The following is a 20,756-nucleotide window of genomic DNA, read 5'->3' as shown; positions in this document are numbered from 1 at the left end:
CTGCACCTTCTTTTCCAGGGTCCCCCTTGGCATCCGGTCCAGTTTGTAAGTTACCAACCATTCTCTTTGACTCCTAGGGTGAGGCTGTAGGGTGGGCAGGGGAGAAGAAACTGATGAGCCTTCTCTGGCCACAGTGGCTGTACCTTTGCACTGGAGCCCTGAGCAAGAGGCCATCCATGTCCCAGCTGTGAGCAAGGGGCTGCTCTAGCGCCAGTCCCCGGGGCTGTCTGTCCTTTACACATGAAGGTTGATGTTGGGCTTTCTCCTCCTTAGACTGCGTGTCTAGAGGGTCAGGCACGAGGCTGCATTGGGCTCCTTTTGTTCTCTGGTTGCACAGCAACACCATCCCAGCTCAACTCTTCCAGCCCGGAGACCAGTTAGTCCCCATGATGTCCCTACTCCAGTGAGCACTGGCTCAGATCCTGACAGCATCTCCAGGGCATAACATGGAGAAGGAGCCCTGGGGCTACTAGATGCTCAGAGTCCCTGTTCTTCACATCCCAGCTTCTACCCATTCCTCCCTTGGTGCTGTCCGTACACACAAAGCACTTGCCTGTATCATCCTTGTCTTCCTCAGAAGGACAGGCAGGAAGAAGAGCTAGAAAAAGTCCCTTTCCTTCCTAGACACGGAAAAGGGGAGCGAGCTCTATAGCACTATTGGCTGAACCATGCCACTCGTCAGGTGCCAGGCAGTATTAGAAATGCTTTTAGTAGTTCCCGGAGAATGTTTTATCAGGGACTCATCTTCCAGACCAGGGAACTAAGGTTGGACCATCAGTGGGAATGTTCAGGGCTGGGAATCCCCCAACAGCCCTGCTCTGGACCCCAGCCCCAGCCCCAGCCCCCTTGGCATGCTCTTGGTAAGCCTATAGCTGTGCTCAACCCATCTGGGTGCCAAGGTTGAGGCCAGACACACACAAGAGCAATATAATCAGAACCATGGGTCCATGGAGAGGTGGAGGATGGGTCTCAGCAGCCTGGAGGTGGAAACACCAGAGCACTGCTGACAACTGCCAGCTCACTGGGTTGCACGCCTGAGCTGGGCAAGCGAGATACAGAAATATCCCTTACCTAGTCACAGCAATTAAAAACACATCATTGGTGGGGCTCAGTGTCCTCTCTGGGAAAACCGGATAGATGCTGTGTTGGAGACAGGGAAGACTTCCCTGGGCAGTGGGAAGATGTACAAAGGTCCTGGAACTAGGCAGAAGAGCTGTGTGTGTCTGGTTCTAGTTCACTGTGGAGCGAGACAAGGATGAAGATCACAGTACCACATGGGGCTTTTAACCATGTTGAAGAGTTGAACCTAATATCAAGAGCGCCCTGAGGATCCACTGGAGGACTTGGTGGGAGGGAGTGGCGTTTTCAGCATTGACTCTGCAAGGGAAGGAGGGCTCAGCAGAGGATGTGTGCCTTGGTCAAGACTCTGTGGGGTAGGGACATGGGTGGCAGTGAGGAAGTAGGTGCTTGCACCCCTGGCTCTACTTTCTAAATCTGGCTTCCCCGGGGAGGGGGACAGGATACACATCTTTTATTGTCCTTGTATAGCAGCAAGATGACCTTGGGAGAGCTTTCCAGACATGGATGGATACTCATGGAGCAATCAGACCAGAGGTACTGCCAGAACTTCTGCTCACATGACCTCCGGTCCTGGGAGAGGTCGTGGAGGTGGATGCTGTCCCCATGGCTGACACCAAGTGTCATAGTGATGCCTCACAGTCTCAGGTGGAAATCATCACTAGGGCTCAGATGGAAACCACAGTCCAAAGTGGTACCACAGCCAGGCCAGATGCAGACACCGTGCCTTTTCATGTCTTGGAAGCCTCTCACATCTAGTGTGTATCTGCCCTGAGTGAGAGACGGATGCTTTTCTGGACCGTAGCCCAAAGCACCTTCCCAGGTTCACCCAGGGGTCACCCAGAAGCAAGGGAGCCTCAGGGTGCTGCTGAGACACAGCCTGGTCAACTCTGACCCACAGTTCCAAGCTAATATGGTCTAAGGTGCTCCAGCCAATATCAGAGCCCATTTTGCAGCCTTGCTTCCTTCTCATGGTGGGGAGCTCATTCCTCTAGCTCAGACCTCCTACCAACACTGCTGGGCTCATAGGCCTGGGACAAGAGAGCAGCTCTTGTCCCTGCTTCATTATGTCCCTGACCCTCCCTCTCCTTATTTGTGATATGGAGTGGTAGTCAGTCTAAGCTAGCCAGGAACTGGGAGGTCGCCGGGTCCCCCAGACAGTGAGAACTTTAGAGCGATGTGTCTGGGACATTGGACAAGGCCAAGACAAAATGAGCCAATGGTCCTTTTTCCATAGCAGGGGTACAGTTATCCAGATCAGCTGGTGCTGGACCAGGGAGGAGAGATCTTCAAAACCTTACACTACCTCAGCAACCTCATCCAGAGCATTAAGACACCCTTGGGCACCAAGGAGAATCCAGCCCGGGTCTGCCGGGACCTCCTGGACTGTGAGCAGAGGGTGGCAGACGGTAAGAGTGTCTGTGGGCTGAGCAGGGGCTTTCTGCCTGTGTTGTGGTGGCACAAATTCAGGAGGTACTCAGGCCCCAGAGTGTTGGCACTGGCATATCTCAGCCAAGTTTCTGTCCTCGCACAGATAGACACACAGCATCCTTTATTCACTCAGCAAGCAGCTTCCAAGCTTCAGTGCCTGGCCTGTGGTTCAGGCTTTGAGGGCTTTGTAAAGAGAAGGGGCCATATGGACCCCTTAGTGTCATAAGCTGGGACCATTCAGAGCACAGAGATAAGGACTTTGAAAGGCAGAACAAAACAAAAAACCCTCCAAGGGCTGAGATAACCCCAGGGGCTTCCTGCTTGAGCAGAGATCCTCAGCATCTAACCTCATTTGACCTCAGCTGTGAGTTAGGGTGTGCACAGCGGTACAGAGCTAGAAGTAGATGTTGGGGCACCCCTTCCTCTGCTGCTGAGCTCTTGGCAGCCAAGAAACCCAGCAAGGATGCCAGATGCAGGCAGAAGGGCAGATGGAGGGAGTCAGATGTAGCCAGAGTGCCAGCTCCTTGGGCAGGTAGGGAGGAAGCCTGAAGAAGCTAGAGGGGCTGAGAGCCTAGCTGTCTGCTCTATAGAGTAAATACATCCCAGCAGAAGCCCAGGGCGTGTTTCCAGAGTGCGGGACTCCACATTTGTCAGCTCTATCTAGAAGGCATCCTTCCCTGCCTGTGCCTTGAGAAATCTTGTGTCTGTCTGCCCTGCCCCTTAACTTCCCACCCCATGGCAGCCCCGTGAGCCTACAGGTCCTACAGAAACCCCTCCAGTCTCCTTCTGATACACATGTCCCTGTCCTGCTCTGCTTCAGGGACCTACTGGGTGGACCCCAACCTCGGCTGCTCCTCTGACACCATTGAAGTCTCCTGTAACTTTACACATGGTGGACAGACATGTCTGAAGCCCATCACGGCCTCCAAGGTACTATCTGCTCCCCATTCCCACCAGGTTCTGCCTATCTTGCCAGTCCCTGCCCCGAGCCCTGCTTGACTTCCTGAAGGGCTGTGGGAAAGCCATCCCCTCTTGAGACATAGTTTCCTCACTTAGAGGTTGAGCGTGTGTAGGTCTAATGTGTGATTAAGAAACCCTTTCACACTGCCGTGTTCTCACACACTTGGGGTCTCAGTGCTGAAGAGCTCCGCTTGGAATAGTCTGTAGTCCGGGAGAATCATGCATTGACTGCCAGGGACATGCGTCGGTCTTGCATGCGCACCCTTTAACTCCTGTTCAGTGCCTGCACACCACGTCTGTCCCTGGGCTAGGCATTCTGGCGTGGGACCAGGTGACTCCACAGTAAAGCAGGCAGACAGCAGCTGAGGGGCTAGGATGACCTTCCATGGCTTGTTTGTCTGCTGTACAAGGCTGTCCATGTGGGGTAAGGGTAGGGGTGTGCCACATAGAGAAGCTGCTCTGGCTGCAGGGGAGGTAGGGAGCCCCAGACTTTTGTATCCAGTGACTCTCTGAGGCGCCTCCCCATAACTGAGACGGTGCTGCGTCCACTCAACAAGTCTGCTGGCTTCCTGACATAGCCATACCCCGAGCAAGGTGTAGAAAGGTCAGACTCGCCACTATCCCTGCAGCTGGAGCTCCCAGTCCAGCAGGGCCACTTGGAGGTTTTGGGGACCACATGGTGTAGCTCTGCATTGGCCACAGAGGGGCCCAGCAGAGGTGTCCTCTCCAGCAGGAACAGCGGCAGACTAATTAGCTTTGTGTCTCTGTAACAAAATTCAGATACAACTGGAAGGAAAAGAGGTTTCTTTGTCTCCCATAGATTGCTTAGCTCTTTTGCCTTGGGGCTGAGGTACAGACTATACATAGGAGAGGAGAGCTACTTACTTCCTGGCGGTCGGAAGCAAAAATATCCTCTTGAAGGGTTTGCCCTCAGTGAACTAACCACCTTCCACCAAGCCCCACCTTCCCGTAGCCCCACACCACAGCTCTGGTAGCTCTTGAGTCCTTTATAGACTAAATTCTTTATGGCACCTTATATTTCCTCCACACTCAGCTTGGGCAAAATCCTTACCAGCCTCTGAACCCGGCTGAACCCTTAGCTCACCTACCTGAGAGAAGAGAAAACAAACCACAGCAAGACTCTCAGACCTCTGGTTCTGGGCTTGAACAGCCACTGGGCTACAGGACCAGCTCACATGGAACTGGGTTTCCCTGTTTTTCAAGTGGAAAGATGACACAGGAAAAAACTAGTTAGGAAAGGGCTGACCCTGGTGCCTTCCAGAAAGGCGGGGCTTCTGAGGCTTGCTTCCCACCTGCGTCTCTCCACAGCTGGAGTTTGCTGTCAGCCGGGTCCAGATGAATTTCTTGCACCTGCTCAGCTCTGAGGGGACACAGCACATCACGATCCATTGTCTGAACCTGACGGTGTGGCAGGAAGGCCCGGGACGCCCCTCTGCCAGACAAGCTGTGCGCTTCCGTGCCTGGAATGGACAGGTCTTCGAAGCTGGGGGTCAGTTCAGGCCAGAGGTGTCTGTGGATGGCTGCAAGGTAACTGTTGGAGCCCCTCGTTGTCTCTTGATGTGGGAACGCTAGAGAAATTGTTTAGTTTTGTGTGTATGTCTTATCATTTTATACTACATTGTATATACTTCTTTTATCATCATGTAATCTCATTAGAGTGATTTATTTTTAAAACTGACTTTGCGTTCCTCTGTGTGTGAGTGCCTATGTGCATGCGTGTGTGTGTGTGTGTGTGTGTGTGTGCTTGCGCACGCGCGCATGCGTATGTATGAACCCAGGGCCTTGCCCTCCCTAGGCTAACCTCTCTGGGAACCTGAGTTCTCCAGGCTAAGAACATTTGTTATCTTGCAAAGGCCTCATTGAAAGAGTGCCTATTGTCTTCTCTCCACTGGTCAGGCTGCTTTCTTTCTTTTAACAGTTTTGGTCACTTTCAAATGTCTTAAACACGATATGCTTTAAGGGTTGAGGGAGACAGAAAGTCGTCCAAAGGTAAAACTACTTTCGTAAAGTAAATCTAGTAACCCTGGTGTCATTAGGATGTGGCACCCGCATGAAGCTACTGAGAAGAAGACGCTGGAGAACAGCTCTGTGTAAACAGAGACCAGGATGGACTCCAGATCACGGGCTGTCCTTGGACCTGGAGTCCCCCTGTAGAATCTGTTCGTGGGAAGTAACTAGGAATGTGCCCCAAAATTAAAGCACAGTGAACTCCACACACTATTACTTAATAAGAACAAAAGAAAAAACATTAAACATTGAGGTTGGTGGAATGGTTCACACTTATGATCCCAGTACCTGATTTGGGGCGGAAAGGGGAAGTAGAGGCAGGAGAAACAGGAGTTTAAGACAAGGATGGGGTTTATGAGACCCTTTCTCAAAGATAGAAGGATGGATGGATAGATAGATAGATAGATAGATAGATAGATAGATAGATAGATACATACATACATACATACATACATACATACAGGGATAGATACATAAATGATATAGATAGATAGGTAGATAGATAGATAGATAGATAGATAGATACATACATACATACATACATACAGGGATAGATACATAAATGATATAGATAGATAGATAGATAGATAGATAGATAGATAGATAGATAGATAGATACATACATACATACATACATACATACATACATACATGGATAGATACATAAATGATATAGATAGATAGATAGATAGATAGATAGATAGATAGATAGATAGATACATACATACATACATACATACAGGGATAGATACATAAATGATATAGATAGATAGGTAGATAGATAGATAGATAGATAGATAGATAGATAGATACATACATACATACATACATACATACATACATACATACAGGGATAGATACATAAATGATATAGATAGGTAGGTAGATAGATAGATAGATAGATAGATAGATAGATAGATAGATAGATAGATAGAAGATAAATGGAAATAAAACAGAAGCAACCAAGCCAGATGTGCCACATACAAGTCATTGTTTCTGCAAAACAAAGAAGGATGAGAAATGCATTTGTCACCTTCCGACAGATCCATGATGGCCGTTGGCACCAGACACTGTTCACCTTCCGGACTCAGGACCCCCAGCAGCTGCCCATTGTCAGCGTGGACAACCTCCCACCTGTCTCATCAGGGAAGCAGTACCGCCTTGAAGTCGGACCTGCATGCTTCCTCTGACCTCCGACCTAGAGGCTCCTCTAAGTCTTGTGGGGAGAGAAGAGGCTGGGGCAGTTAGTTCCAGAGGATTCAGGATGCTGCCTTAGGACCCTGGTGCAGGCCCCAGAGGTTATCTGCTCAGCAGGAACTGAGAAAGGGTACCAGGCTCTACTAGGCTGTCCTGGAGAACCGCCATCTCAGCCTAGCCCCAAGAACCAACCAAAGAGCCAATCAGAGCAAGCAGAACTTGTAGCCTACTCCAGCCATGGCCTCTTGCCCAGTTCTGCAGACAACCCCTTCCTCCCCAACTTCCTGCCCAAAGAGCCCCACCCCCATTGATGCCACCTCAAGAAAAGGGTGTGGCGTGTTGTCAGCTGGTCCCTGTTAGGGAGCTTTTGATGTGCAATATTAGAAAGGAGACATGAAAAAAAAAAGAGGAGAAAAGGAAAGAAATCTATCTATCTATATATATTATTTAAACAAAGAGAAGATGTATTCCTATTTTTTCACCTGGGAGAGGTGAGGAAGAACAAGAGAGCTGGGGGTGTGGAGAGATTGACCCCCAGGCTGGGGTGCTGTATGCTACCTCCCACTGTGAAATCGCTGGTGCTCACAATTGTCTCTTGTATGTGATTTTTTTACGAAGAAAAAAAATAACCTTATTTAAGATTCTGAAGGTGCTACTATTTTTGTTACCACAGGCTTTGGAGAAACGTTTTTAGTGGGACCTTGTCCACAATCTCTCTCTCCTCCAAATGGGGATTTAAGAATGTTACTATTGCTACCCCTGTAATCTGCTAAGGAGGAAGCAAAGGAAAAAGAAAAAAGGAAAAAAGAAAAGAAAAACAAAAAAATCCTACCAGTAACCAGAAGTATAGAGATTTCTGCTTCTGTTCTTGAGGATGCATTCTGATGATAACGCGGTCCTCCTTGCTCCTGGAGGGTTCAGTTCCCTTTAGAAGACCTGCCCTGGAAGAAGATTCCTCGGATCTGAGGAAGAATATCGGCTAGGGCTGACCTTGAAGGTGGATGTAAATACGAAGCCATCTCCGAAGACCCAAGGTCTTCCCTCCCAAGAGTCCATCCTCCAAGCGCAGCCAACCTCCCGCTTTCTCAGCATTTTACAGCTATGTAGGGACCCACTGTCCTTTCCCCTAAGTGCCAGTGTGGGTGGAGAAGGAAGTACCGATGACGAACACCTCGTTGGTCTCCACAACAGTAACCTTCCATGCAACCTACATAGGTTGGGACCCAGTTGGATTTTGAAGTTATTTTAACTATGGAGTTATTTTTATAGAAGGTTGATGTTACAGTGTCTATTTGTGTGTTTCTAAAGTTGTGTCTTGTGGGGAATTGGATTTGCTTTTCATTATTTAATACCTCCCCCGCCCACCCTCCCCAGACACTGTCTGTAAACCCCTCCCACCCCGCTGCAGGCTAGATGTGCGTTGTCTGGTCCCCATCTGAGAGCTGCTTCCTGTTCCCCCTTCTGTGTTTCCCTCAGTCTGTTGATGTGTGTTCACTGCCGTCCTTTTGTTTCTGTCTAAATGTCAGTGTGGTCAAACCCCTAGTGGGTTCTGTTTCTCAAGTTCCCTTCTGGACTTTAAATAAATATTTAAAACTGAGCAATGGAATGATGGCTGTGGTCTGGTGCTTCTTCACTCACAGACAGCTTCTTCAGCTTCTTCACTCACAGACAGCTTCTTCACTCACAGACAGCTTCTTCAGTGATGGGGAAGATGCATGGCTCTACTGAGTCTTAAAGCTTAGAACAAAATGGATGCCATCTGCCAGGGTTCTGAAGGAGGAGCAAGAGCCATTCTCTAACCAAGGCCCTAGGCCTGGAGCTGTCCTGAGCCCTTCCAGCCTCCACTGGGCTCCATTCCCAGGGATGGGACCCAGGGGTTTGCATGTGTGTGTTGAATCCTCTGTTGTTTCTTCTTTCATTTTGATGGCAATGCTGTTACATCTTATTATTCTGGGTTGACCCAGCCCAGAATGTAAGTAATGACCATAGGTTCCATCAAAGTAAAGAAGGAAGTGGGCTGATTAGGAGTGTACATGTTTATCGGGGATCTACTACAGAAAGGTGGTCCTGGACACAGCAACACCAAGTGCACTGGCCTCTACAGGCACATGCATGCATGTATACTGAGATATACATATATGAACATACATGACACCTACCCACATATATGTACATACACAATAGTTCAACATACCATGCTAATGTACCAATTTATAGTTTGCTGAGAACCTAAGCAAGGAAAACAGGAGATTCCCTGAAAGAAATGCCTAATTCAAGATGGCTGTCGTTGGGCCTGAATGCATGCAGTAAGGATAGATTGCAAGTTATCTGTTCTTCAGTGGGTAGATACTGGCTATGCTCCCCTTCTGGACATCGTAACACTCCATCTGAGAGAATTCATAACACCTGCCTGGAAAAGGTGCAGGCAAAAATATGAAGTTACTGCTTCCTCAGTTTGAGAACCTTCCCTATGCTGTGCAATATGGACACCTACCACTACAGACCTCAGCGTCCAGTCATCAGCATGGTTTGGAGTCCACAGCTGCAGCTAGGGAAACAAGCCTTGCTCATTCACACAAGGAGAGCCAGGGACCCTCTTCTGGTGATAGGGCAGCGGCAGAGGGGCTTGGATGCCATGAAACAGACATCACTGTTTTGCTCAGAACAGAGACTAGAGTCACTGGGCCTATGCAGGTGACACATGGCAGAGCTGAGACAACAGGACAGGTTGTCACTGTCAGTAGCCTCTCTGACTTTGTAGATTTGACACCGGAGACACAGGAGTCAACAGGAAGGGCTGGAGGGGGAAAGGGAGTATGTGCATCGCTTTGCCTCACTGACTCATGGGTCCCTGTGACCTGGCCAGCTAAAACCCTGGAGCTGAGCCAGTTTCTTCCCAGAAGCTGCACTTGGCAGCATCCTCTATGCCAGCATCCCCACATTTCTCAACCTCCCATTGTGCAACCTGGGTGTCAGGAAGTCATCGGAATGGGTTCCCCTGCAGGCTGGCCTTCCAGGGAAAAGCTCAGTTTTCTGGCCTTGCCCTGTGCACGGTGCTGCAAGGTCAGTCAAAGCCAGTTCACCCCACAATGTCCAGTAGCTTGTGAGAAAAAGAAGAGGACAGACAAAAAGACACTGAAAGTTCTGGGCCCAGCGTCTTGCCTGGGTCAAGGACTTGAGAGGGACCTCATTGTACCATGAGAAGTGTGCTCTGTCCTGCCTGCCAGTCATGGGTAGGGCTCTCGGTCCTCAGTCCACAGAGTAGAATAGTGGTCAATTGCTACTGAGTGTGCACTTGCCCCCCTCTGTGTGTGTGCGTATGTGTTCTCTCTCTCTCTCTCTCTCTCTCTCTCTCTCTCTCTCTCTCTCTCTCTCTCTCTCTCTCTGTGTGTGTGTGTGTGTGTTCTCTCTCTCTCTCTCTCTCTCTCTCTCTCTCTCTCTCTCTCTCTCTCTCTCTCTCTCTCTGTGTGTGTGTGTGTGTGTGTGTGTGTATGTGTGTGTGTGTACACCAGAGACAAACCTCAGATGTTTTTCCTCAGAGAAGTCAACCCTGTTTTTTAAGATAGGATCTCTCATTTGGCCTTGAGCTCGTCAAGTCAGCCAGCTTGCCTGGACATTGAGCACCAGGAACCTGAACATCTCTGTCCTTCCTCTTCAGGGATGGCAGGTATGTGCCACCATGGCCAGACTTTAGTATATGAGTTCCTGGGATCAAACTCAAGCCCCTGTGTTATAGGGCAAGCACTTTACACACTGAGCCAACACCTCAGCACCTGCTCTTGGATCTGTAGAAGCCAGTTGCACATGGGTCAAGCCAGGAAAAACACCATTTATGCTCCCAATGGAGATAGTTCCTGTAAACTGGCCATGCCCCCTGAATGAGTACATTGTGTGTTATGCTTTCATCTCATGTGCTTGGCTTGTGAAAGGTGGGCAGACCATGAAAGGGTTTCATACGAAGGAATTGAAGTTCAAAGAGGTCAGTCATACATAAGTTGTCAAGATCTCTACACAGGACCTGGACTTATCCCAACAATATTTTATATATTTTCTCAGCCCTGACCTACAGATTCTAGTTAGAATCTGTAGAAGGAGAGAGCCACTTGTTGGTTCCCAGCTGCCCAGCCCCAAAGTAATCACATAGAAACTGCATTAATTAAATCACTGCTTGGCCCATTAGCTCTTGCTTCTTATTGGCTAACTCTTACATATTAATTTAACCCATTTTTATTAACCTGTATATCACCAGAGGCTGTGGCTTATCAGAAAAAGTTCCAATGTCTATCTCTGGCAGGGCTACATGGCTTCTCTCTGACTCTGCCCTTCTTTTCCCCAGAGTTCAGTTTAGTTTTCCCCGCCTAGATCTGTTCCCCTATAGCTCTGCTATAGGCTCAAAGCAGTTCCTTTATTAACCAATGTTATTCACAGCATACAGAGGGGAATCCCACATCACCTTTCCTTTTCTGTTTAAATGAAAAAGGAAAGTTTTAACTTTAACATATAACAAAGCAGGTATCTAGAAAGAATTGCAGTTACAATATCATGACTAAGGAAAACTATATCTATTCTTCAACACCATCAAAGACTCCAAAAGGATATAATATTACCTAAGTTAACAGGAAGTTCATTGTAAGAAACTTCCCAAACTCTAGAATTGACAGAGACATCTCACTGCCTGGACAGTCACTCAAAGTTTTTCTGCAAAATTGGGGCATCCGTCTTCAGCCTACAGACTCATTGCATCGGGCAGACTTTCCCATGAAGCAGGAAATTTCAAAGACAGTTTTACATATATTGACAGTTTGTCAGTTACTTTCTTCTGTGTCCTGCAGAATGTCTGGCAGACTCTTTTATGAAGCAGGAACTCTGAAGGATGGTCTCACCTTTAGGCAAGTTCAGCAGTCATCTCTCTGTGGGTACTGCATGTTCAGTTCATACAGCGTATCATCAAGCAGTCCAGGCAAAAGCAGTTTCTTGCCAAAATGGCTAGCAAACTCCATAAGGAGCCTCATTGATGCCCACCTTCCTCTTGAAATAATTGGTGCTGCCAGGAGCATATGTGTCTTATTGTCATGAAAAGTCCTTCTTAAAACATTTTAAATGCCATATTCTGTAGTCTTTTAAAAGTCTGAAGAATGCCTATCCATTTGAAATATATCTCTGTACATCTAGAAAATCTAACTAATATGACTACAAGCTTGACTATTATAGATGATTATCTATTAACCTATATTTCTTAATTATACATTACATTTTTAATGAGCTGCACAAACACAATACCTTAATCAAAATCAGAAATATCATATAACAAAATTGACCTTAAATTTGGATCAATAAACCAAGACCCATACTAATGCAAATCTCTACAGCTTATCTCCCTTTAAATGTAAACAGACACTTATAAAGAATATTTGGGAATATAGGCATAGTTTTCTCCAACCTGCTTCCTGCTGTTTATTGGGTGAGGTAATTTTTGAGGGGTGTTCAAGGCAACCTTTCAGGGGGTCTTGGTCCATCAAACCACATTAGTCTAGAATTAATCCACAGGTTTTCATCTTCTGTGGAAACAAAAGAAGAACCTCTTTTCCAAAGTAACATATCCTTATCCCCATATTTTGAAAGCTCATCAATCCCCAGAATCAAATGTTTCTCTGCAGTCAGAAAATTCAAAGAAAACACAATAATATACATAATCCAGACTCTCTGTGAATTTTCCATTTTTACATAACTTATTTTTCTTTACTCCTTTTAATCTGTCTCTTTAAAGACTTTGTTTTATTTTTTAAAACAATTTACTTGCTTTTATAACTGTCTATACTTTATTTTTTCTTCTCTCTCCTAAGCCTACGTACATTTATCCAACACTGTGACCCATTTAGAGGTCTTTTATGTCTGAATCTGTCCTATTGTGTATCTGTAATTCTTTACTGTCCAGGAGCACTTCTTAAAACTTAAGCTGCACCATTCCTAGGGGAAATACAGCAGTTCCTGCTTGCCCTGCCCAGTCCAGCATGGTGGAGCTGCTTGCTGCTTCTACTGCCTCCCAGAGCCATGCACACAGCCAGTCCATGTTGCCATCAAACAAGTCATAGCAGGTTGCTTACAAACCCCATTCAAATGCTCAGTCTCTTGAAAGAGCCAGAGGTCACGTTGGCAGCACAGCCCAGAAAGCTGGCATTTCAAAATGGCGTAGGTTTTCCCCCTATGGCTTAATCAGGACAACCTCTCTTAAAGGAACCACAGCATGCCACTAGCAAGCAAAACCCATTTGGAAAAAAAAAAGTGGCTAAACTTTATTTTTCAGTGCAGAATTCCTTTGCAAGCCCTCTCAGGTTTTAAGTGGATTTAGTTGGCGACATGGGTGCCAATTTGTTGTAAGGAAGGAGAGAGCTGCTTGTTCATCCCAGCTACCCAGCCCCAAAATACACAGAAACTGTACTAATTAAATCACTGCTTGGCCCATTCACTCTAGCTTCTTATTGGCTAACTCTTACATATTAATTTAACCCATTTCTATTAACCTGTATATTGCTAGAGGCTGTGGCTTACTGGGAAAAGTTCTGGCATCTATCTCTGGAAGGGCTCCATGGCTTCTCCCAGCATTCAGTTTTTTCCCCCTGCCAAGCTCTGTTTCCCTATAGCTCTGCTATAGGCCCAAGCAGTTCCTTTGTTAACCATAGCATACAAAGGTGAATCTCACATCAAGAATCAGCAGTCCTTCTCATGGCTGCTGTTACAGAAGGAGGTAGAAAGGGGTCCTCATATCTGAGGTGTCAATTTACTGGTACCCTGCTGCTGTGTGTTTTTCTACAGGTCACTTAACTTCTCTGTGCTGCTTGTTATCTCATCCACACAATGGAGACTATCCTAGTTTCTTTTTTTAAAGATATATTTATTTATTTTGTCATCAGTGTTTTTGATCTTGGCCATTCCTACAGGTATAAAATGGGATCTCAGAGTTGTTTTGATTTGCATTTCTCTCATGATTAAAAATGTTGAGCATTTCCTTAAGTGTCTTTCAGCCATTTTAGATTCCTCTGTTGAGAGTTGTCTGTACTCCATTTTTTATTGGATTATGTGTTCTTTTGATGTCCAATTTCTTGAGGTCTTTGTATATTTTGGAGATCAGCTTTCTGTCTGATGTGGGGTTAGTGAAGATCTTTTCCCATTCTGTAGGCTGTTGTTTTGTCTTGTTGACCGTGTCCTTTATTTTACAGAAGCTTTTCAGTTTCAGGAGGTCCCATTTATTAATTGTTTCTCTCAGTGACTGTGCTACAAGGGTCTGTACTCCATTTTTATTGGATTATTTGTTCTTTTGATGATCAATTTTTTTAGTTCTTTGTATATTTTGGAGATCAGTGCTAGGCTTCCTTGAGCTTCCTTATTCCCCAGGGAAAGATGAGTTTGCTATCCACCCATTTCGCAACCCCACAACACAAGATGCCTGTTCTGCAGCCCCACAATGCAGGACAATCAAATGTGACAGGGAGTGTCAAAGCAGGAACTCCAGTTATTACTGTGAGCATCAGCTTATATAGGTCAAGTGACATGGTGTGATGTGGGGGTCCCTCCATCCAATGAGAGACAGCCAAGACTACCGAGTTTTTGCTGTCTCATCCTCATTCAAACTCAAGCCAGATTTTTCTCTATCTTATAGGCCTTGAGGTACAGGCCCTAAGATAATTTTGACCCAACAATTGTACCTTTTTCTGATGTGGGGTTAGTGAAGATTTTTTCCCATTCTGTAGGCTGTCGTTTTGTCTTGTTGACTGTGTCCTTTGCTTTACAGAAGCTTTTCAGTTTCAGGAGGTCCCATTTATTAATTGTTTCTCTTAGTGTCTGTGCTGTTGGGGTTATATTTAGGAAGTGGTCTCCTGTGCCAGTGCATTCAAGTGTACTTTCCACTTTCTCTTCAATGAGGTGCAGTGTGGTTGGTTTTATGTTGAGGTCTTTGATCCATTTGGACTTGAGTTTTGTGCATGGTGATAGATACAGGCCTAGTTTGATTCTTCTACATGTTGATATCCAGTTAATTATGCCAGCACCATTTGTTGAATATGCTTTATTTCTTCCATTTTATATTTTTGCTTCTTTGTTGGAGAGGTTGTGGGGTAAAGGGAACACTTCTTCATTGCTGGTGGTAATGCAAGCTGGTACAGCCACTTTGGATACTAGTATGGAAATTTCTCAGAAAATTAGGAAACAATCTACCTCAAGACCCAATAATACCACTTTTGGGTATGTATCCAAAGGATGCTCAATCGTACCACAAGGACATGTGTTCAACCATGTTTATAGCGGCATTGTTTGTCATAGCCAGAACCTGGATACAACCTAAATGCCACTCAACCAAAGAATGGATAAGGAAAATGTGGCACATTTACACACTGGAGGACTACACAGCAGAAAAATAATGACATTTTGAAATTTGCTGGCAAATAGATGGATCTAGAAAACATCATATTGAGTGAGGTAACCCAGACCCAGAAAGACAAACATCGTGTGTACTCACTCCTAAGTGGCTTTTAGACATAAAGCAAAGAAAAACCAGCCCACAAATCACAATCCCAGAGAACCTAGACAATAATGAAGACCCTAAGAGAGGCATACATGGATCTCATCTACATGGGAAGTAGAAAAAGACAAGATTTTCTGAGTAAATTGGGAGCATGAGGACCATGGGAGAATGTTGAAGGGGAGGGGAGAGGCAGGGAAGGGAGCAGAGAAAAATATATAGCTCAATAAAACCAATTAAAAAAGATTTATTTATTAATTTTATGTATGAGTGCTCTATTGGCATGCCTGACTTTATGCCAGAAGGGGGCAGCAGATCCCACTACAGATGGTTAGGAATCACATTGTGGTTACTGAGAATTGAACTCAGGACCTTTGAAAGAACCACTGAGCCATCTCTCCAGCCCCTATCCTATTTTCTTGAGCCAGTGATAGGTATGCTTTTTAACTATAGTGCCTTTCGAAGTGGACTCTAATCTGTGATTAACAAAGTCAGGCCTGCCTTTTCTTTCCCTGCTATCCATGGCCCCTTTCTTTTGCCCTAGGCAGACACTGACTTCATCTTTATCCTTACAGATTAGTCTAGGCCATCCTAGAACACCTATAAGCGGATTCACAGCCTCCTGCCTCTGGGATATCTGAGCTCTGCTCCTGGCTGCTCATTTCCTCCGGTGCTGACAGCGCTCTTTCTGCAGGAGACCTCACGGTGCATCTCCCATTTTCCTCGGTGTATTTGACACATTGATCCTAGGGCTGCTTTAAATCACCTCACCAGAGTCATCCGCACACAGGATTTTTTCTGCTGGATGGTCGGGTGTTGTTCTGATGCTTGTCAAGGGCGTGGGGAGATACAATACAAAATGCCACAGATTAAAGAAAAGGTCTCATCCCACATTGGAGCACGGGACTGAAATCTCAAGGTCCAAATCAGAAGCAGAAGGAGAGAGAGCACGAGCAAGGAACTCAGGACCGCGAGGGGTGCACCCACACACTGAGACAATGGGGATGTTCTATCGGGAACTCACCAAGGCCAGCTGGCCTGGGTCTGAAAAAGCCTGGGTTAAAACCGGTCTCGCTGAACATTGCGGACAATGAGGACTACTGAGACCTCAAGAACAATGGCAATGGGTTTTTGATCCTACTGCACCTATTGGTTTTGTGGGAGCCTAGGCAGTTTGGATGCTCACCTTACTAGACCTGGATGGAGGTGGGTGGTCCTTGGACTTCCCACAGGGCAGGGAACCCTGATTGCTCTTTGGGCTGACGAGGGAGGGGGACTTGATTGGGTGAGGGGGAGGGAAAGGGGAGGCAGCAGTGGGGAAGAGACAGAAATCTTTAATTAATTAATTAAGAAATAAATAAATTAAAAAAGAAAAGGTCTCATGAAGTTAGAATATAGTGAGTGAGTGACAAGTTATGTGTCATTAAAACTGTAACTCTGACTTACATATAAGTCTGACTAAAATATAAAAATAATGGATGCCACAGGAAATAAAAAGAACAAATTGTAACCATGCTATAACACTTTTGTTGCTGAAGTTTTGAAACTGTGTAACCCAGGCTGGTCTCAAGCCCCCCCCCCAACAGATCCCCTCTGCCCCGGTGGGCGTCGCCATGTGTGGCCATAGCAACATTTTCTGAGAGTGTTCATTCATGTGAACTAAGAGCGAGTTACAGGCAGAAACTAGAACTGGATGCATGCTGGATGCTGGGCACAGCTCCTGGGTTGGGCAAGCACTGCCATATCTTTGTCTGGTTGAGATACTGGGGCGTTTGTTGGACTACATATTCCCCTCAGATCTACACCGGCCTTTGTTGGGTATTTGGTTGTCTTCAGGAGCAGGGCTCCCCAGAAACACCACACTCATTTGAAATCTAACCACCCATCTTTGGCTTTGGCCCCCAACCTGGCCCCTTAAGTGTCTTCCGAGTTCATTCCCAACTCTGACCTGGAACCTCTTCATAGCACCTTGGGGGTTGATTTGTGACTGGGGGTTGTTTCTCACTCGTGCTCCAGGGATAAGAAATGGATGAGATTGCTGGCTGGGATCTATATTAACAATCTATGGCTGCTAACATGTTAGGTGTCCTCAGAATAGCTTTGTAGCCACCTTCACCGTGAATCAACATTCTTGCTTTTAGGAAATTGTAGGGCAGGAGTCTGGGTCAAGGCTGGCTGTGAGAACTGCACTTACAGACGACTTGAGAGGACGTTTTGCGCAAGGTATTTCCCAGCACTGGTGGGATTGTGCCACAGCCCCACAGTCCCTGGCTGGACTCTTGAGCCCTGCCCACATTTGCTATAAAGGTCACTGCACCCTCCAGCCACGAATTAGTTTTTCCTGGCTCTGGTGCCTCTCCATGTTGACATGGTGCTGCACGTGGCTCTTGTCATTTTGAGCCTCTTGCCACTGCTGGAGGCCCAGAACCCAGAGCCTGGCAACATCACAGGCACAGCTATTACCAATGACACGCTGATCTGGGTGAGTGCCTGCCCAGGGCCTGCTCTGTGCACTGCACATAGCTACCTTTCCTCGGGCTTTTCCTTCCCAGTCTGCTCATCTCCAGGCTCCTTCCCTTGCCCCTGCCTAGGACTCTAGTGGCAATCTCCTGCCTCCACACTCAGAAGCTTTCCTCTGAAGTCTCTAGAAGGGACGAGAGCAGTGGAGGCCTGATTTTTGTGTTGCCTGTGTGATCCCGGCCCCGGGCTTCAGTTCCCCAATGTGTGGCTCAGGAGCCCTTTCTTGCCTGCCTCTCATCGCTGCTGACTGCCACACACCAAGGCCTGCTCACCTGTGTGCCTTTATCTTCCCAGCTCTCTGGCAAATGGTTTTACATTGGCTCCGCTCTACGCAACCCCGACTTCAAACAGGCGGCTCAAAAGATACAGGCAGAATATTTTTACTTTACCCCCAACTTGACAGACGACACTCTCCTGCTCCAGGAGTACCAGACCACGTGAGTCCTTGCAGCAGCTCCCCACCCAGCACTGGCCTCCATTCCGGGACGCCTGGAGACCTGAGCAGACTCTGCCTCTGCTTGGCCTTCCCAGCCATCTTCAGGAACGGGGACAGCTGTCTTCTCTACCTGCCCTTTGATCCCCTGCTGGTCACATCTCCTGATCACCTTTCACTTTCGTTCTCCTTCTCTTTGCCTGCAGGGAGGACCAGTGCGTCTTTAACTCCAGCAAGCTGGAAGTCCAGAGAGAGAATGGGACTCTCTCCAAATTCAGTGAGAGCCAGCACTCATGTGGAAGGATCTGCCTCTGGGGGGGGGGGGCGGCTAGGCCAGTTTAGGGGAGAGGGTGGCCAAGGCCCTGGATCCTATGGGCACCGAGGACAGTAGCTGGCCAGCAGAAACAGAGTTCATGCCGTGTGCTGGGCCCTGCTGGAAACACTTTATGTGAACTTGGCCCTTTCTGGGAGGGTATGGCAAGGGTCAGAGGAGGAAACAGCACAGGGTGGTTATGTCATTCTTTTAGCAATCTTTCCCATTCTCTGTGAGCTCAGAGTGGGAACCCATGGGGTGGGCAGCCATGACTTCAGCCATGCCTCCATGTCCCCAGGGACGGCCACACAAATGCTGATGGGCCTGATCAGACACTGTGTAGCAGCCCCGAGGCTTTTAACCCTTGTGCCCCTCCTCTGTGTAATGGGGGTAGATAGTCACCATCTTTCCAAGGCCCCTGGTATTGCTCATCTTTGAAGAACAGCAGAAACTGGGCACACGGCAGCTCTGGGGAGCCCCAGGCCTTTGCCCACAGCTACTTGCTTCCCAGCCTTGGGAATGGAAACCTTGGCACCATTCCCGTGACTCGGAGCCTTTCCTCCTGCAGAGGGAGCAGAAGAATATGTTGCCCACCTGAAAGTGTTCATGAAACACAGGGGCTTCATGCTTGCCTTTGCCCCGGAAGACAAGAAGAACTGGGGACTGTCCTTGTACGGTAGGCCCCCCACTGCCCCCATCCCCAGCTCCACAGGGTCCTGCCCTTGGTCCCCCACCCACATCCCACACCATGCCTGACCTCCCATGTGCTGACCTGTTCTCCCTGCAGCAAACAAGCCCGATACTGCCCCAGAGCTTCTTGAGGAATTCCTGAAAACTGTCAAAAGTCTGGGCATGGACGAGTCAGAAATCATATATACGGATTGGAAAAAGGTAAATGAAGAGGCTGGATGATACCACCCTGGACGTGGTCTCATTCTCGGTGACCTAGAGGCTGTGGTAGCCCAGGGAGGCAGGTGTCCTCTGCTAACAACTCTGTGGCCTGCAGTGGCAGCTGAGATTCACAGATACCATAGACAGGCAACGAGGCTGGGTATGGGTGGGGTTAAGAAGGAAATCCTGGAAAGACTGGAGAGGATAAGGGGCAAGAGAAAGGGCAACCGAGGGGACGGCTGGTGCCAGGCTTTTCCCTGGCCTTCATTTTCACGACAAGCTGTGGTTGACGTTTTCTGTGGTACTCCAACTCCAGCAAGACTGATGGCTTCAGGTGTAGGCAGGGGTGGCCCAGAGTCTTGATCCCTCTAATCCTGGCCGAGAGAAAGGCTTCCTCAGCTTTGACTTTGTCACAGGATCAGCCAGAGAGCTTGTACGTAGTTTCAGAGAATCGCAGCTCTTTGTGATTCCACCTGAGCCCTACCCGCCACCCCCAATGACTCATTCCCAGGGGGAAACAATCATAGAACTTAGGTGTTTAACAGCTCACCACCCACCTCACAACCAGGGCACGGAGAAAGGTCACTCAGCCACCTGGGGCTCAGCTGCCTCATCTCACCACAGTGGGGCCAGTGGGCTCAACCCGTACCTGTAGTCAGGCGTGCTCAGAAATGCTGGCTCCCATTTGGGGGACTCTGTGCTCCTACTCAATGGGGTGTACAAGCTGAGGCTCAGAGGGGAATGGCTTGAGCTACATACTCCAGAGAAGCCGTGGTAAATCTCGGTTCCAGCTGGCTGACACTACCCTGCCTTTCTGGTCAATCATTGTGATCATTTTTTCCCTTTAAAAAATGTATTTATAGCCAGTTGGTGGTGGCACACACCTTTAATCCCAGCACTTGGGAGGCAGAGGCAGAGGCAGGCAGATCTCTGTGAATTCAAGACCAGCCTGGTTACTCTGTAACTCTACAATCCTCCTGCCTCAGCACCTCCAGGTATGTGCCACCACAAGTGGCTCAGTCACTCTGTCCTCTTCCCTGATGTCTCTTAGGATATGTGCAGTCAGCAGCAGAAGCAGCGTGAGCCAGAGAGAAAGAAGACAGAGGAGGGTCCCTAGGAAGGCCAGGAGTGGGTGGGCTCAGCTCTCTGTGTTCTGTTTTCACGCTCACCATGCCCACCCTGTGCATCTTGGTCCTTTCTTCACACCAATAAAGGCTTGGGAAAACATTCCATAACCATGTCTTTGCTTCATTCATTCATTCATTCATTCATTCATTCATGAGAGCCTGCCATGAGTAGAGTCTCAGCTAAATCCAACAAGCCCCACCCAGGGGAATCTGAGAAGGCTTCCAGGAAGGGGCATCTGAGTCAGGCTACAAAGAGCTGAGAAA

The 20,756-nt window shown here is 47.7% G+C and overlaps 2 protein-coding genes across 12 annotated transcripts in view; both read left to right on the top strand.

Moving 5' to 3' along the window:
- Col27a1 (collagen type XXVII alpha 1 chain) overlaps positions 1–8,290 on the top strand; it is a 117,002-nt gene extending 108,712 nt beyond the window's left edge. For 2 of the 9 annotated variants that reach the window (XM_050121799.1, XM_050121796.1), the window contains exons 56-61: positions 19–45; positions 1,549–1,614; positions 2,315–2,486; positions 3,329–3,438; positions 4,798–5,016; positions 6,540–8,290. In XM_050121799.1, the coding sequence (XP_049977756.1) occupies positions 19–45; positions 1,549–1,614; positions 2,315–2,486; positions 3,329–3,438; positions 4,798–5,016; positions 6,540–6,686 (741 nt within the window). In that variant the 3' untranslated portion in view covers positions 6,687–8,290. Of the gene's footprint in view, positions 1–18; positions 46–1,548; positions 1,615–2,314; positions 2,487–3,328; positions 3,439–4,797; positions 5,017–6,539 lie in introns of those variants that run through there. The other 7 variants (XM_050121801.1, XM_050121800.1, XM_050121797.1 and 4 more) reach the window with 7 other exon arrangements.
- Positions 8,291–17,522: 9,232 nt separating this feature from the next.
- Orm1 (orosomucoid 1) lies at positions 17,523–20,631 on the top strand. 3 transcript variants are annotated; one of them, XM_050121822.1, is made up of 6 exons: positions 17,523–17,690; positions 18,023–18,165; positions 18,368–18,438; positions 19,043–19,150; positions 19,262–19,365; positions 20,352–20,631. In XM_050121822.1, the coding sequence occupies exons 1-6, from the start codon at positions 17,577–17,579 to the stop codon at positions 20,598–20,600; spliced, it is 789 nt and encodes a 262-aa protein (XP_049977779.1). In that variant the 5' UTR covers positions 17,523–17,576; the 3' UTR covers positions 20,601–20,631. The 3 variants fall into 3 exon arrangements, with proteins under 3 accessions (XP_049977779.1, XP_049977781.1, XP_049977780.1); XM_050121824.1 differs by having other exon boundaries at positions 17,524–17,690; positions 20,229–20,361; XM_050121823.1 differs by having other exon boundaries at positions 17,525–17,690; positions 20,417–20,600.
- Positions 20,632–20,756: the final 125 nt, after the last annotated feature.

This window comes from Alexandromys fortis, unplaced genomic scaffold (genome assembly GCF_014885135.2).
Source record: "Alexandromys fortis isolate MF-2015 unplaced genomic scaffold, M_Fortis_MF-2015_v1.1 scaffold_183, whole genome shotgun sequence".
Lineage (NCBI taxonomy): Eukaryota > Metazoa > Chordata > Mammalia > Rodentia > Cricetidae > Alexandromys > Alexandromys fortis.
Note: the sequence above shows the minus strand (reverse complement) of the source record. Positions and strands in the feature narration are given on the sequence as shown.

Coding starts and splice junctions, on each gene's coding strand:
- Orm1 (XM_050121822.1), top strand. CDS start 17,577: ATGGTGCTGCACGTGGCTCTTGTCATTTTGAGCCTCTTGCCACTGCTG. Junction 18,166..18,367: donor CTCCAGGAGTACCAGACCAC/GTGAGTCCTTGC, acceptor CTTTGCCTGCAG/GGAGGACCAGTGCGTCTTTA. Junction 18,439..19,042: donor TGGGACTCTCTCCAAATTCA/GTGAGAGCCAGC, acceptor TTCCTCCTGCAG/AGGGAGCAGAAGAATATGTT.